We start from the raw sequence: 14,752 nt of genomic DNA, 5'->3' as shown, positions 1-14,752 counted from the left end.
TATATGATTGAAAATTTATTCTTTTTTTCTACAAGTAACATCAATATTCAATTATTTGGAATAATAATTACTACAATTTTTTGTGTACGGAAATAAAATTGATATAAATTCTAATATTGTATGTAATATTCTAATATCTTTAATAGTTTTTTTCGAATTCTACCAAACCTGAAATAAAAAAACATTTATAATTAATATATAATTTGAATAATTAGTTAAATATTTATTATTTTATATAATCTCTATATTTTGTATTTGAAAAGAAGGGTGTTCTTATTATTTTATAAATCACAATACATATCACTTTGAAAGTCATATTGTTATTAATTTGGAATATATTCAATTTAAGTAAAATATTATTTTTAATGCAATTTATTAATAAATTAAAAGATTAAATTTTTAATCAATCATTTTATATAGTATATTAATATATATACTTAATTAAAAATATATGTATAAACTATATTAATGTTTAATTTTAATTAAATTTTTTTTAAGGCTGTATAAAAAAACTCATAAAATGGCTATGAATTATCCTGATGTAAATGAATTAAAACACACAGCATTACTAAATTTTATGGAACAATTCAGTGAAAATGCAACTGTATGTGTTTATGCTCCAGGACGTGTGAATTTAATCGGTGAACACACTGATTACAACGATGGTTTTGTGTTACCTATGGTAAATATTATAATGAAAATGACCACTTTTTTTAGAGCATACAATAAAATATTTGTTATTAGATATTCTTATTCATAAATATATTGTACTTATAAGTTTATATTATGTTTTGATTCTTTTTGATAATATTTAAAAAAAAGTTAATTTATTTTTAATACTCAAAATAATATATCAAATGATGGAAATATTAAAATTTATGATATATTTAAATGTACATATTAATATATTTAATTAACTACATCATAGTATATTTAGTAAGTAAATCATTTGTAATTTTATATTATATTGATTATTTTATTATATATTAATTTTCCAAAAGTAATATTTATAAAATTAGGAATTATTAAACTAAATAAATTTGGATATTAAATTTTTATAATGAATTAATTTCAATTTTGAATGCTCAAAAATCTAATATATTTTATGATCCCACAATATCAAACTACTGCAACAATGAATAATAATTTGATAATTATATGGTAATTAATGTCATAAGTTACCTTTGGATTGAAATAAATGATTGTTTAGGTAAATGTAAAATAAAAACATAAATAGAATTATTATAGCTATTACAATTATATAAAAATAGTTTTTAATTATATAACAATAGTTCTGAAAAATTTAAATTATCATTATTAACTTTATCCAATGTTTTTTTTATTGAAGTTTTAATTTTTGAAAAATCTTCTATTAATATTTTTCTTACATTTCAAAGATATAAGGAATATATTTATACATATAATAATTAAATGAATAAACAATGTTAATAACATATATTAAATAATTAAAAAGTAAAGTCGTATTTAAACCCTAATAATTTCGTAATTTAAAATGTATTGAATTTTGCAAAAGTATTCTTATGAATAAATCCTTATATAATATGCAAATAATACTTATATTTAATTATTACTGTTCCAAAGGTATTTATAGAAATAAAATTTGTAAAAGTTTTTTTGTAATTTCTTTAATTTTATGTATTGGTTTAAGAGAATATGTCTTAAACTGTTTAGTAATACTTCTACTCGAAAAAAGGGTGTTTAGAATTAACTAAAAAAACCACTAGATGTTGTGTGGGAGAATGCGTGGGCAAGTGGGATGGTTAATGCACTGATTCACTAAATGCACGTGTATTTCTTATTTCTTATTCCATTTACTTTCCAATATAGGGATTATTATTCTTGGAGAGGTTATAAATGAACCTTTACTATTCTCAATAATGAATGTGGCGTTGAGGTGCACTGCCGTTGGAGAACCAGAAGGTTGCGAAGTTCTGATCCTCGAGACGTAATGGCCTTGATGGTAAATTACACTGAGAAATGGGATAGGTTATAAAGCTATCGTCACTTCTTGAATATTGCCACTTGAGAATTTATGACTGCTTCGTGCTCTGAAACGAATACTACAGTTCTTGTCTGCGTAATGATTCTTCTTCTTCATGAGAACATCATGGGGCGAGAGTGAGAATAAGTCTTGATTTTTCATGAGAATAAGTGTTTGAATATTGTACTTGTCTTTCTTAAATAACCCACTGAACGAGGTTCTGCTAGAGATCCCTTTCCTTTTCTTGTGTCCAATTAGAGCACGACTTCTGGGCAGCATGATTGATCATGCACGCCTTTATTTCCACTTCCTTCCGGGTTTAGGCTTGAAAATGCTAATATTGGGAAAGTGTCTAAAAGGGGGGGTCTACTATTGGTCGTGTCTCTCTTCTCTGGGAATTAACGATTTGGGAGGTCGTCTGGGAGCGCTGTCGATTGGCTAGTGCGATAGGCAAGATTCGGCGTACATGAGAACAATCTACGCATTGTCTTAAGGTGCCGTATGCGCACGTACACCGATTTCCCGGTGTCGCACGTGCGGGGTTTTGGGTTATAGTGAATTTTAGGAAATGTTTTTATGGTCAATAGTTTGCGTACATCTGGCACTTTCAATTGTTCTAGCATAAACAGACTCGACGCGTTCGTGCCAGTAAACAGCCAGGTCATTAATGCGCCAAACAATGAACGCATTGGTAATGCGAAATAAATAGCACGACTAATTTAAGGGGTTTTCTAGATGTACCGACCTTTTCGTGTCACCGACGCCCGTGAGAGAGTTTTTTTCAAATTTTATGATCGAGTGTAATAAGTTTAATGACACTCTAGCTTGATATGAAACGAACATGAATTTTTCAGAGACTAACGAAAATTTAATGATGTTGTTTTGCCAGATGTTTTATTGCATTGAAAAAGGTCTCGCAATCTCGAACAAAGAGTATTCTTTAATAGAATGTAGATATATTGAAGAATATAATCAGAAAAATAAAATGAGAAAAGATAAAAAATAATATATGTTAATTATTGCTTTATTCATAAATTCTCCAATTAAATACTATTAAATTGGTAAATATAATACAAATGTATTTTCAGTAAATAAAATAAGTTTAACCATTTTATTTACGGCTAATGGAAATCACTCTGGGAAACTGTAGATAAACTTGATTATATAAAGATACTTTTAATGAAGATAGAAAAGTAATGAGCAGATCACTGAATTATTATAGAAATTGAAAATTTTCTATTCTTGGTTATTATATATACTGATTCATGAGGTATAAGAAATGAGGTTCTTTGTACTTATACTTATAAAAGACTGTAATGATTCTTAAATTAGTATAAAAAATAATAATTTGGTAAATATTACTAAGTATAAGCTGAATGATTAAAATAGTATACAAAATCAATGAATGACTTTAAGAAATGATTTTCTGGCCGTTGGATGTTAAGACTTGTTATTTATAATAGTCGTTAAAGTTAAATTTCTCACTTAAGACTGTTATCTTAAAATATTACGCCCCTTATCATCAACTTAGTTATTTGGACATTATAATCTACCCTGAATATGGAATCTTCGCAACATCCTTTTTCTTTAGCAAACCTTTAATTATTAAAAGTAAAACATTTATTTCAAATATTTCAGTTGAAACATTGGAATCCATGACATTGAAATTAATATTATTCGTTGTAAGAGAGATATAAATTGGTGATGTAATTGCGAGATTGAGCTAGTATATAATATTTTAAGTGAAGGAGAATTAATATTTGAAACATACAAATTATAAGACATAGAAGTTATAGTTTTATATGGTGTTAATCATCTTGCTTTAGTGATTGGAATAATTTTAGTTTATCTTTGTAATCTATATTTGTTATCTTGTGCAAATTATGTATCTATAATGATACTTTAAACTCAGCAAATTTATACGTCAAATAACATAGTAATAGAAGATAATGAAGTGATGTAATTTGATATATACTTGTATTTAGCTATCTGATTCATTAAGATATTCATATTATTCTTGGCATATCTCAAAATAACAGAGAGCATATTCTATGAGGAATCCTAATCGTTTAAAACGTAATGATTTAGTCAATTGTGTAAATTTATGTTTTCCTTAGGAAGTAATTTGCATATTGACAAACCGAACTGCATTAAAAAGTAGTGAATATCACGATTATACTATAGAAATGGGCTTAAAATAAAATAACAACAAGTAGAACATACCGTTTTTATGAGTATTATTAATATTATTGGTTTATAAATGTGGAATAATATCCGTAAATATTTATAAATTCTACATATTAATCTCTTCGATATTTATAGTAGAAGAAATAAAGATATTAATATAGTTTACAAACTTTAATAATATGATATGTAAAGCTGGAAAAGTAACTACGAATTTTAACGTAGAAAACGATTTAACTAATTATTACAGTTTAATTTGATATAAATAGAAATCTGCTTCTGCTTAAATTACAAATTGAGTAGTTTAAAATGAAAAGTATTATAAAAAATAATACCTACTGTCCCACTATTTTTATACTGGAAAAGATTATTCTTTATTGCTTTTTATTTCAAGTCTTCATTTATTTCATTAAACTTTGATCCTGAAATGAAAAAAGAAATAATTGATTCTCTGAAAAAAATAAATATTATTTGACACAATATTTTTTTGGGATAATTAATTATCTGTGAAATGAATAGAATTATAATTTGACAACACACTTTTTCATACAAAAAAGAAATTAAAATGTATTAATAATTTTGTCACATATTTATTTAATTAAAAAAAAAGGTAATACAATTAATTTGTTATACTCAATCCTTTATAGCTTTCACTCGGCGTTCAAATATTTTTTAATTGTATACATAGCTTAATAGATTTCTCTTTATTTTAAAATTACAAGTTTAATCCGTAAGTCAATTATTGTCATAGGCGTTACCATTAATCACAATGATTGTTGGAAAACCAAATAATATGAAAAGGTGCAAGATTATTTCAATGAGTGAAGCTATTGGAGATGAAAAAATATGTGAATTTGATTGCAGTAACCATGCAGCATTAAAAGCAGGAGATCCAAAATGGTCCAATTATGTTAAAGGATGCTTAGCGAATTTTAAACGTAATATGTATATTTTATTTTATTCATTATGTCGCTATATCATTTATATTAATAAAGATTTATATCTTTGAATATTTCGTTTATGTTAATATTTGTATTATTAAATTCATTTAAAAATTATGGTTTATCAATTATTGATTGAATAAACATTAAACACCTACGATTAGTTATCATTAGTCCTTTAAATTTGTAGCTTTTTTGTAATTGCTGTTATAAGAAAATTTGTAATATAATGATTTTAAATACTTAATTTTATTCTCGAATATTTTGATTATTTATCACTAATTTTTTAAACTTAGTTCTATGGTAGTGATACTTTTTCTGTACTAGTTAATTATAAATAAATTAATTATAAATCATGTTCGGTTAAATTAATAGGTTACATTAAGAACTATGATTTCATATTATAAAGTTTTATATTTTATAGCCCCTCTAATAGGATTTAATGCTGTAATTGTATCTACGATCCCGATTGGTGCTGGACTTAGTAGTTCCGCTGCACTTGAGGTTGCAACGTATACATTTTTGGAATCTATAACTAAGGACATTTCGATTAAACCAAAAGATAAAGTATGTAGTTAATAATATAAGTAAAGTGCATGCGTATATATATATATATATTAAATTCTACTTAACAATCTAAATGAAACAGTCGATATTTAATATTGATCATATAATATGTAAATTAATCATAAAATTGCTTTATAAATAATTTAAAATTAAGAAAATTATATAGTAATTTAAGTATATGTAACTATTAATTATTATAATGTTATACTAAAATGTGTATATACATATATAAACATTAACTTGCATTTTATACATATGTAATATATATATATATATATATATATATATATATATATTAACCATGTTTTTTCTAGATTTTTTTTTAATATATAAATTTACTATTTTATTATAATATTTAACGCAGCCAATAATAATGATCGAATGTACTAATGTCTCTCTTAAAATAAATTTTAATGAAAATAATTATCAAATATTGAATATATACGCTACAATATTTACACTATAAAACAATTTATATGAACATTAGCATTCAATTAACAATGGATGACAGTGTTCTTCATGAAAAAAGAGGTGATAGAACAGAAAATACTTTCTTCCAAGATAAATTAAGTATTTCTCAATAAACGAAAGGTGATTATAAATCTTGAAGAGTATATTGTATACCATAATTTTTGTCATCTTCAATAGGAGTTTTGAAAGCAACCGCATTATATCTTAATGCTATTAGCAATGATAAAAATGTATACCAAATTGTATCTTACGCAAGAAAACCATAATCTAAATGAATATACTATAGATTCTTTGAATAAATTTAATTATTTAGGACCTTTGGTTATGTGATAATTTAATACGTATTACGTAATGTACACAACGTGGTTGCAGATTAGAAATTTATCAAAGTATGTTTTCATAAATTCATTTATCATCACAACGTTTTTCTAATGAACTTAAGCCTATATTACTACTATTTGAATATGTTTAGAAATTAGACAATGTCCACCAGTTTCCTGGTGGGAAAAAGTGTGAATAAGTGGAAGGGGTAGCACATCAATTCAATTCAACACATCTGCTTTTCGTGCTTGTTTATTGCGTTTTATTTACAACTACACTATAATGATTCTATGGTGACTATGAGAATCGTTGAGATCTTGCCGTTCCTTGGTTGTTGTCACGTGGTGTTAGCATGCAATACATATAGAGGTAGGAGGTCATAAATCTCCGGATCCTCTTGACGTGGTGCACTTTGTGCTGGATTACTACACGGAGAAGTGAGAGGTCGTAAATATCTGGACACCTTTTAGTGTAGTGCTACGTGGTGGTTACCCGATTGCTGGTCTCCTCCTTGATGTCATGTTATGTGTAAGTTCAAAGAATTTGTCCGATACCTTGGTGTTGCATTTAGTAATGTTTTCTTGCACCGACTCGTGGAAGTGAAACTTGCTGATCTCTCCCTGCTACCACGAGGGTCAGAGTCATCCTTTAGTCGTGAAAGTTGCTACCATCTCGCTTGAATATTTCTAGAACTGAATTATACGTTATCACTGCGCCGTTGATTTATTCTTCCAACACCTTTTCACTGCCGGTTATCTTGTTCAATACGCACACGAAACTGAAAGTGTGTTCCTTCTGTGGTATCCCTGCTAAGAAAGCCTGCTTCTTTCTTTGCGTCCTCACTAAGAGAGAGAGCTTGTTCCATTGCAGCCTTGCTAAGACAGGGAGAGATTCTCGTCGTGTTTGCTTAAATATCTATGCGATAGCCTAGTTTGTGCTGACTATAATGGAAGCGATTGTGCACTTTTTTCGGATGCAATGGCTTTTTTCCGGATGTCCAACGATAGATGGATTTTTATAAAATTATAATGGTTGTGGTTTTCCCAGAAATTATAACAGTTAGGGATTTCCCAGAAATTATAATATTCGAGATATTCTCGGAATCACAAAGAGAATAAAATTTAACTTGAATTGTGAACGAACTTGATTCGTTGTTTGAAAATGTTTAAAGGTAGTTCTTGCCTTATAATATTTCAGTGATTCTATAAAAATATGTACATGTACCTATCTGTATACATATTTATTTGAATAATTTAGCCCTTATTTTTAACTTATTTTGGGTAAAAAATAATTCTTTTTTTTTTAAATATAATATATACATCGACTTATTATTTATAGTCATAAAATAAGATAGTACATTATATTTTTTAATAAAATACATTCAGATATACATATAATTACAGGTTTTAGCATGCCAACGAGCTGAACATGAATTTGCAGGGGTACCATGTGGAATTATGGATCAATTTATTTCTATAATGGGTCTAGAGGGGCACGCACTTTTATTAGATTGTCGTGATTTTATAACTAAGCAAATTCCCATGAGTCAAATGGATAATTACATTTTTATTATCACCAATTCCAATACATCGCATAAACTTACATTAAGCGCATACCACGAGCGCCGTACTAGTTGTTATGCAGCAGCTAAGGTCTTGAATAAAACAAGCCTTAGAGAGGCTAATATCAGGGACATTGAAAGTAGGTTTAAAATATCTGAATAATATTTTGCGGAAAATGTATTATTTCTTTTATACATAAATTAAATACATTTTAACAATAAAAATTAAAATTAACTTAGAAATAAATATAAATATTTAGTTGCTATTTTTTAGGAAAGATCGAGTTGGAATAAAAATTTATTTTGTTAATATTTCATTTTATTTCTAATTTTATATTTTTTTATTTTTTATAAATTTATATTTTTATGTATTTAAACAAGTAATATTTTAGTAATAATGATTGTGCATAATACAAATATATAATTTTTATAATATACAAAAAAAAAATTAATTAGAAATAATTGAATGAATAAAGTTATTAAAAAATCTAATTTTTATATGGTTATTCTAAAAATGAATTTATAATAATGTTTCTTTAAACTAAATTTTAACAGTATTAATAAACTATAATGTTAAATTCAAAACAATAATTCTATGGTTTTTAACGCATTTACATGAAATGAAAACATATTTATAATTCGTTAATTTAATTTGAAGTAATTAAAAACTTTAATGTACATACAAATAATTTAAAAAAAAAATTGAATCAATATACAAATAATTTTAAAAATTTTAGTTTTTATATGAATTAATACATAATAAATTTCTTAAGCACAATGCAATCAGTGGTTTTTATGCTTAGCATTGAAGAACAAAAATGTATCCGACATTATGATAAAAAGAGCACGACACGTGATTACGGAAATTCAGAGAACAATCGAAGCTGCAACTTGCCTTGAAAATAATAACTTCATTAGATTCGGCGAGTTAATGAATGAAAGCCACGACTCTCTGCGCGAGGAGTATGAAGTCTCCTCAAAAGAGCTTGATAATCTAGTGATGATATCCCGTAGTGTGGACGGTGTATTGGGTAGTCGCTTAACTGGTGCAGGCTTTGGTGGATGTACAATAACTTTGGTAAAAAAGAATGCGGTCGATAACTTAATTGCTACGATACAGAAAAAGTTTGTACTTATTACACTTTTCAAATTTTTAATGAATTTTTCTAGTATTTTAAATGTTTCTATATTTCAGAATTGTTCTTTAAATTTTTATTATTTAAGTAAATATAAAATTGAATTCTAGAAGTTCTAGTAATGTTAATTTTTTTAGGAAAGGTAAATAAAGAAAAATGCAGTTATAAGTAGGTACAAAAAGTATTTATTTATATTACTTAAATATTTATTTATTTATATTATTTATTTTATTATTAATTATATAATTATATAAAAGTATATTAATTATTTATTTATATAAAATTCTAATATTTTTCTTTCAAAGAAGTAAAAAATTTTTAATACAATATTCATATATATAATGTTATATTGGTGTTTAATAATAGTGAACACGTATATCATTATTTATTTGGTTGCTAAAATATTTCATAATTACATTTTTACGTATTGCATATTTCAAATGTTTGGAATTCCAACCACTAGTATGATCACAGATCACGGTGGGTGGATTAGACCGTATCACCGGTTTAAAAATGGGGAGGTTAATGCATCAATTCAGAGTAAACACAATTGGTTTTAGTGACCTTTATTTAAGCAGTTGTTACAGTGGTGTTGGTGTTACTGATTATAATGAGAATTGTTGAGTTCCTAGTGATTAGGCAGTTGACAATGAACTGTAGAACGTCGTCCGGGAGTGCAAGTCTAAAGGGTGAATTGGGAGTACTGGGCACGTGCTTTAGTCTCTAAGTTTAAAGGAATCTGTCCGGTTCGAGAATCATTAGATAATTGATTCGGCATTAGTTTTCCAGAGAGCCCTGTCGGCCTGCGACTTTCTTGACGACTAATTCGGCAATAAAATTTACGGCACGTTGTTCGGCGATAGATTTTACGGAGCGTGATTCGGCTCGTGAAGGTAGTGGGGATTATTACGGATTATCGACGCCCTCTTTTGTAGTTTGATCAGAACCAACTCGTTGCGGTGTGAACGATAATATTATCGCTGTGCCACAGTAATAATTTTGCGGGGACCACCAGTCAGTATCGGCGCCCTCTTTAGCGGTCTGATAAGAATCAAGTTGCAAGAGCCTAACCGATAGTGTAGATGGGGCCGCGAATGTAATGAGAATTTGGCGGAGACCACTGGTTAGTGTCGGTGCCTTCTTTAGCGGTCTGATAAGAATCAAGTTGCAGAGGTCTGACCGATAGTGTCTATATGTAAATATAGGTAACATGTCTTTTATATGAAATAATTAATGGATATAATATTAGCAAATATAGTTAATTTTAACAATGAAATATTAATCACTTTAATTATGATATTTATATATGATGCTTAGTATACTTAAATTAATAGTTTATGTATCTATATTGAGAGTGATTAAAGGATTACAATTTACAATTAAACGATCGATCTCGAATGCATTTCTACATTATTTATTCAATTTATGGGGTAAATAGTTTTTTATTTGTTTTTATTTTTATTTTTTAATTTTTTAATTTTTTTTTAATTTTAATTTTATTTAAATATAATTTTTTTATTTGTTCATTAAAAAAGGCCTGTAAACCGATATTATTTAGATAAAGTTTTATATTTTTCTAAAATGTGTGCTCATAAGTAATCAATTCGTTTAAATGATTAAACAACGTTAAATTGTTTAAATTGAACAAGTCTGAGATATAAATATCTATATAGAAAATCCAAATTTTTATAAAAGTTAACGTTACATTGTATTTCATAATTTTTTTTCGCGAAGCAAATTAATAATTAGCTTTTTAATTCACGTTAGTCAGTAAATGATCTTGTTTAAATTAGTAAGATTACAACGTAAATGTAAATAATTTAAAAAATGATGGCGAAAATTATTCTGATATCAATAAATAAATGAAATCAATATACTTCTAAAGTTATTAAAGAATCAATGAGCTTGAAAGTGGCCGCAACAGCTATGATTAAATAGAACATCATTTACCTGAGGTAATTGCAAATTTGTTCGAATATAGAAAATACATTATATAGAATTACAGTTACCCAAATTCTACTCTGACAAATGCAAGAAAATACATAAAAAATTATCACTAGCTATATAGGATACATTAAATAACATGCCAAAAACGTGTAATACATAAAGTCATCACAATTTGTGAAGATACATTAAAACATCGTCAAATGAAAAGAAAATGATGAAATAGTTTTTCGATTGGAAAATTGAGAGAGCATTAAAACTATGTTCCTTCATCATTTTATAAATAATATCAATATAAACGTTGCGTCCTCCAATTTATGAATTATAAATTTATAGTGATTTAGAGATTTGAAAATTTATGCAGTTTTTTACAATCTAAAACATTTATTAATACTTGTATTAAATTTTATTATGTAAAACTCCTTATTATAAATTATTAAAGTATTATGTTAAAATTTTTATTTTTTAATGTAAACATCCTAAATAAAAATGATTAACAATATTGTAGATCAAATCTACGAATTCATTTTTTATAATTTTTTATAATTCATTTCATAAAACGAATTATTTTCTTTCAGATATTCAGGAATCCCCAGTTTCTATGTAGCAAAACCTTCCAATGGCGCTCGACAATTACATCTGTAACTATATTATAAAATATAATTCATTTAATAAAATGGTGATGTAAATTTTCAACGATTTTTATAATTTAATAATAAATATAATAATTAAAATAACAAATTTTATTAATTTTATCATTTTTAGGTGTAATTATTATTTTAATATTTAAAAAAAAAATTGATCATCGAAATTTGTATTACTTCCCTTTATTAGTAGTTGAAAGAATATTTATTTTGATTAAAAACTCAAAGTAACTGTTTAATATTATCATCTTAAAATTTATCATAAACTCTTTAGCGTTCATTAATTGATTTAATTTTGGTATTAAGTATTTGAAATTAATTTTCCATGAGAAATTGATTTAGCTGAAAAAATTATTTATTATAAATAACAGAAATGGACAAAAATAGTTAAACTAAAATAAGAAAAGTATACAAATAATAATGTACATAAAGACTAAAATTTTATATTCAAGTCTCATTATAAAATTATAAAAAAATGTATGGGTACTGAATTTGCTCAATTATAAATTATAGATAAAATATTAATTAACTCATTCATTACTAAATGAAAGTGAAAGAATATATATTTTAATATTATATGATAAAAACTTCATAAAATAAATATACAACAGATAGACATAAATTATGTACAGAATAAATATATTACTCATTACATGCTACATGCAAAGCATATCGGAAAGCTTGCTTAAGTATTCTTTAAAAATATTTTTTTAACTATCTAAGAATAAAAAATAAATAATTACAGAATTCATCTTTTGTATTAGATTGCATATTAAATTACAGAGATTTATCTTATAGTAATTTAGACATTTTTAAATTAAATTGATAACTCAAATAATTTTGAATTCGCTATTATGGTATATGAAAGAAATCGATAAATAAATAAATAAATAAATATATATATATATATATATGTGTGTGTGTGTGTGTGTGTGTGTGTTTGGAATTCTAGCCACCAGAATGATTGTTTTTACCAGTCGTTGTGAGAATCGTTGAGTTCGTCGTGATTCCAGCAGTTGGCCATAAACTATAGAACGTCTTCCGGGATTGAAAGGCAACAATTGGGCTGGTTTACTGGGCATGCTTAATTGTTTTTTATGGGGGAGAGAATCGCAAGAGTCTCGAAGCCATAAGCGCTCTCATCGTCGATGATTAGTGAGAAGATTATCTAACAGTATCGGTGCCCTCTTGCGCGGTCTGATAAGAATCAAGTTGCAGAGGTCTGATCGATAGTGTCGGCGCTGTGCCACAGAAATGATAAACGATATAAATAGTTTGCTGGTGATGCCAGATTATACCGTCGCCCTCAATGGGGTCTGACAAGAATTAAGTTGTGAAGGACGCACCGATAGCTAGTCAGCAATTAATAATAAATAATGTAAACAAATAAGTATACCTTGCACGGATTCCCGTAGACAGACGTATAGAACTTTACTATGTGACTTGCACTATTTCACTGTGATTTACTCAATAAGACTTATTTGCTTCGTCGTGTGTTGCTCCTTATATATGATTTCGTACATTTAGAGTTTATAATTCTTGGAAATTCTGTCAAATTCTCGGAAAGCCAGCTTTAGTAGGTTCGAGAATTTTCCTTTGTCGCTATGCGGATACGGTTCACCGAGAATTTTCGTAGCAAATTCAATATTCAATATTGCGAATTACAATTAATTTAAATTTTATGGAATCATATATTAAACAAAGTAATAAATTCTCATTGCTGGGTACTTCAATCTTCAATAATATATATATAATAACTTCTTCATTAAGCCATCGCATGTTAAATTTGTTTAATAATGCTGTTGCTTTTTTGTATCTTTAATGAAAAGCTTTTTATTAATATTATCACTAAAGAAGCTTGTTTTTTTAATTTGTTTTTTATAAACACAAAACCATCTTATTATTTAAACATTTGAGTATCTATAATTTCTGAATGTGTGATTGAATATACGATCTTAATGTAATTACTGAAAAAAAAATATAAAAAAGAAAATTGAAAATAGTAACCTACAAACTTCGATTAACACCTTATATAGATATTTATTTGACTAATGTTCAATAAACATTTGGAAAACTGTTGTTAGAGGTTAAAGATTTATGAATATAATATATTATAATATATAATGATTTTTTTCGAATTTTTAATATTAACCAAAATAAAATAAAAATTTAAAGAAAAATTAAATACAATTTAATGTAATATAAATCGACCAAATTTTTTTTATGTATATATGATTGATTTGTTACGCTTTTCTCAATGTGAAAAAATAGAGCTAATTTTAACATTCGTAAAAGTAATTATAAGCAAAACGTTGATAATATTTTTACATGATTATTACAAAGTACATTACATCTGTGAAATACAAGAAAAAATATGATTATAAAGAATTTGTCATACAGGATTCGATTTATGACTTTGCAAACGATTTGAAATGAAAACTGAACAAAAATGATCAGTAATAGCGCAAGATAAAGCCATGGATTTTGTACCACTTATAATTAGTGTATACTGCAAGTCAAGGTTTGAGTCGTAGATCTCCAGGTCTTCTTGGTGGAATTGCTACACTGAGAAACGCAATGGCGTAAAACCTTGGCACTTCTTGTATAAAGCCACGCATGGTGCTTTAGGTACGAGTCACCTCTTGATGATAGTATATTGAATTAATACCGCAGCGGATCCCTTGCAGTTGGCACTTGCAGAATTCGCATGCAGAAGGCGCAGAGCGCCGTAGATCAGAATGGGAAAACTGTAGTCTTGCAGGAGACGCATGCAGAAGGCGTAGCGCCTCGTCCGGAGATCAGAATGGGAAGAGTGTAAGGCACCTTGTAGTATAGCGTGGTTTCTCAGTTCATACATCTTCAGCCGTTCGCTGATGCTTTGCCATCATATAATACATATTGCGGCTGGTGGATTCTCATATTCAGTACCGTACGAGGCTGGCGTATACGTGCTTTCAATATTTGGTTTCTCTTTCGATTAA

The 14,752-nt window shown here is 27.0% G+C and overlaps 1 protein-coding gene across 1 annotated transcript; it reads left to right on the top strand.

Moving 5' to 3' along the window:
- Positions 1-87: 87 nt before the first annotated feature.
- Positions 88-11,825, top strand: LOC105366693 (galactokinase). The gene is made up of 7 exons (XM_011505217.1): positions 88-118; positions 499-682; positions 4,938-5,124; positions 5,552-5,694; positions 7,890-8,187; positions 8,821-9,172; positions 11,706-11,825. Exons 2-7 carry the CDS (start codon positions 521-523, stop codon positions 11,770-11,772), a joined length of 1,209 nt encoding a protein of 402 aa, XP_011503519.1. The 5' UTR covers positions 88-118; positions 499-520; the 3' UTR covers positions 11,773-11,825.
- The last annotated feature ends 2,927 nt before the right edge of the window (positions 11,826-14,752 follow it).

The sequence above is a fragment of the Ceratosolen solmsi genome, unplaced genomic scaffold (assembly GCF_000503995.2).
Source record: "Ceratosolen solmsi marchali unplaced genomic scaffold, CerSol_1.0 scaffold93, whole genome shotgun sequence".
NCBI lineage: Eukaryota > Metazoa > Arthropoda > Insecta > Hymenoptera > Agaonidae > Ceratosolen > Ceratosolen solmsi.
This window is presented reverse-complemented; position numbering and strand designations above follow the sequence as displayed.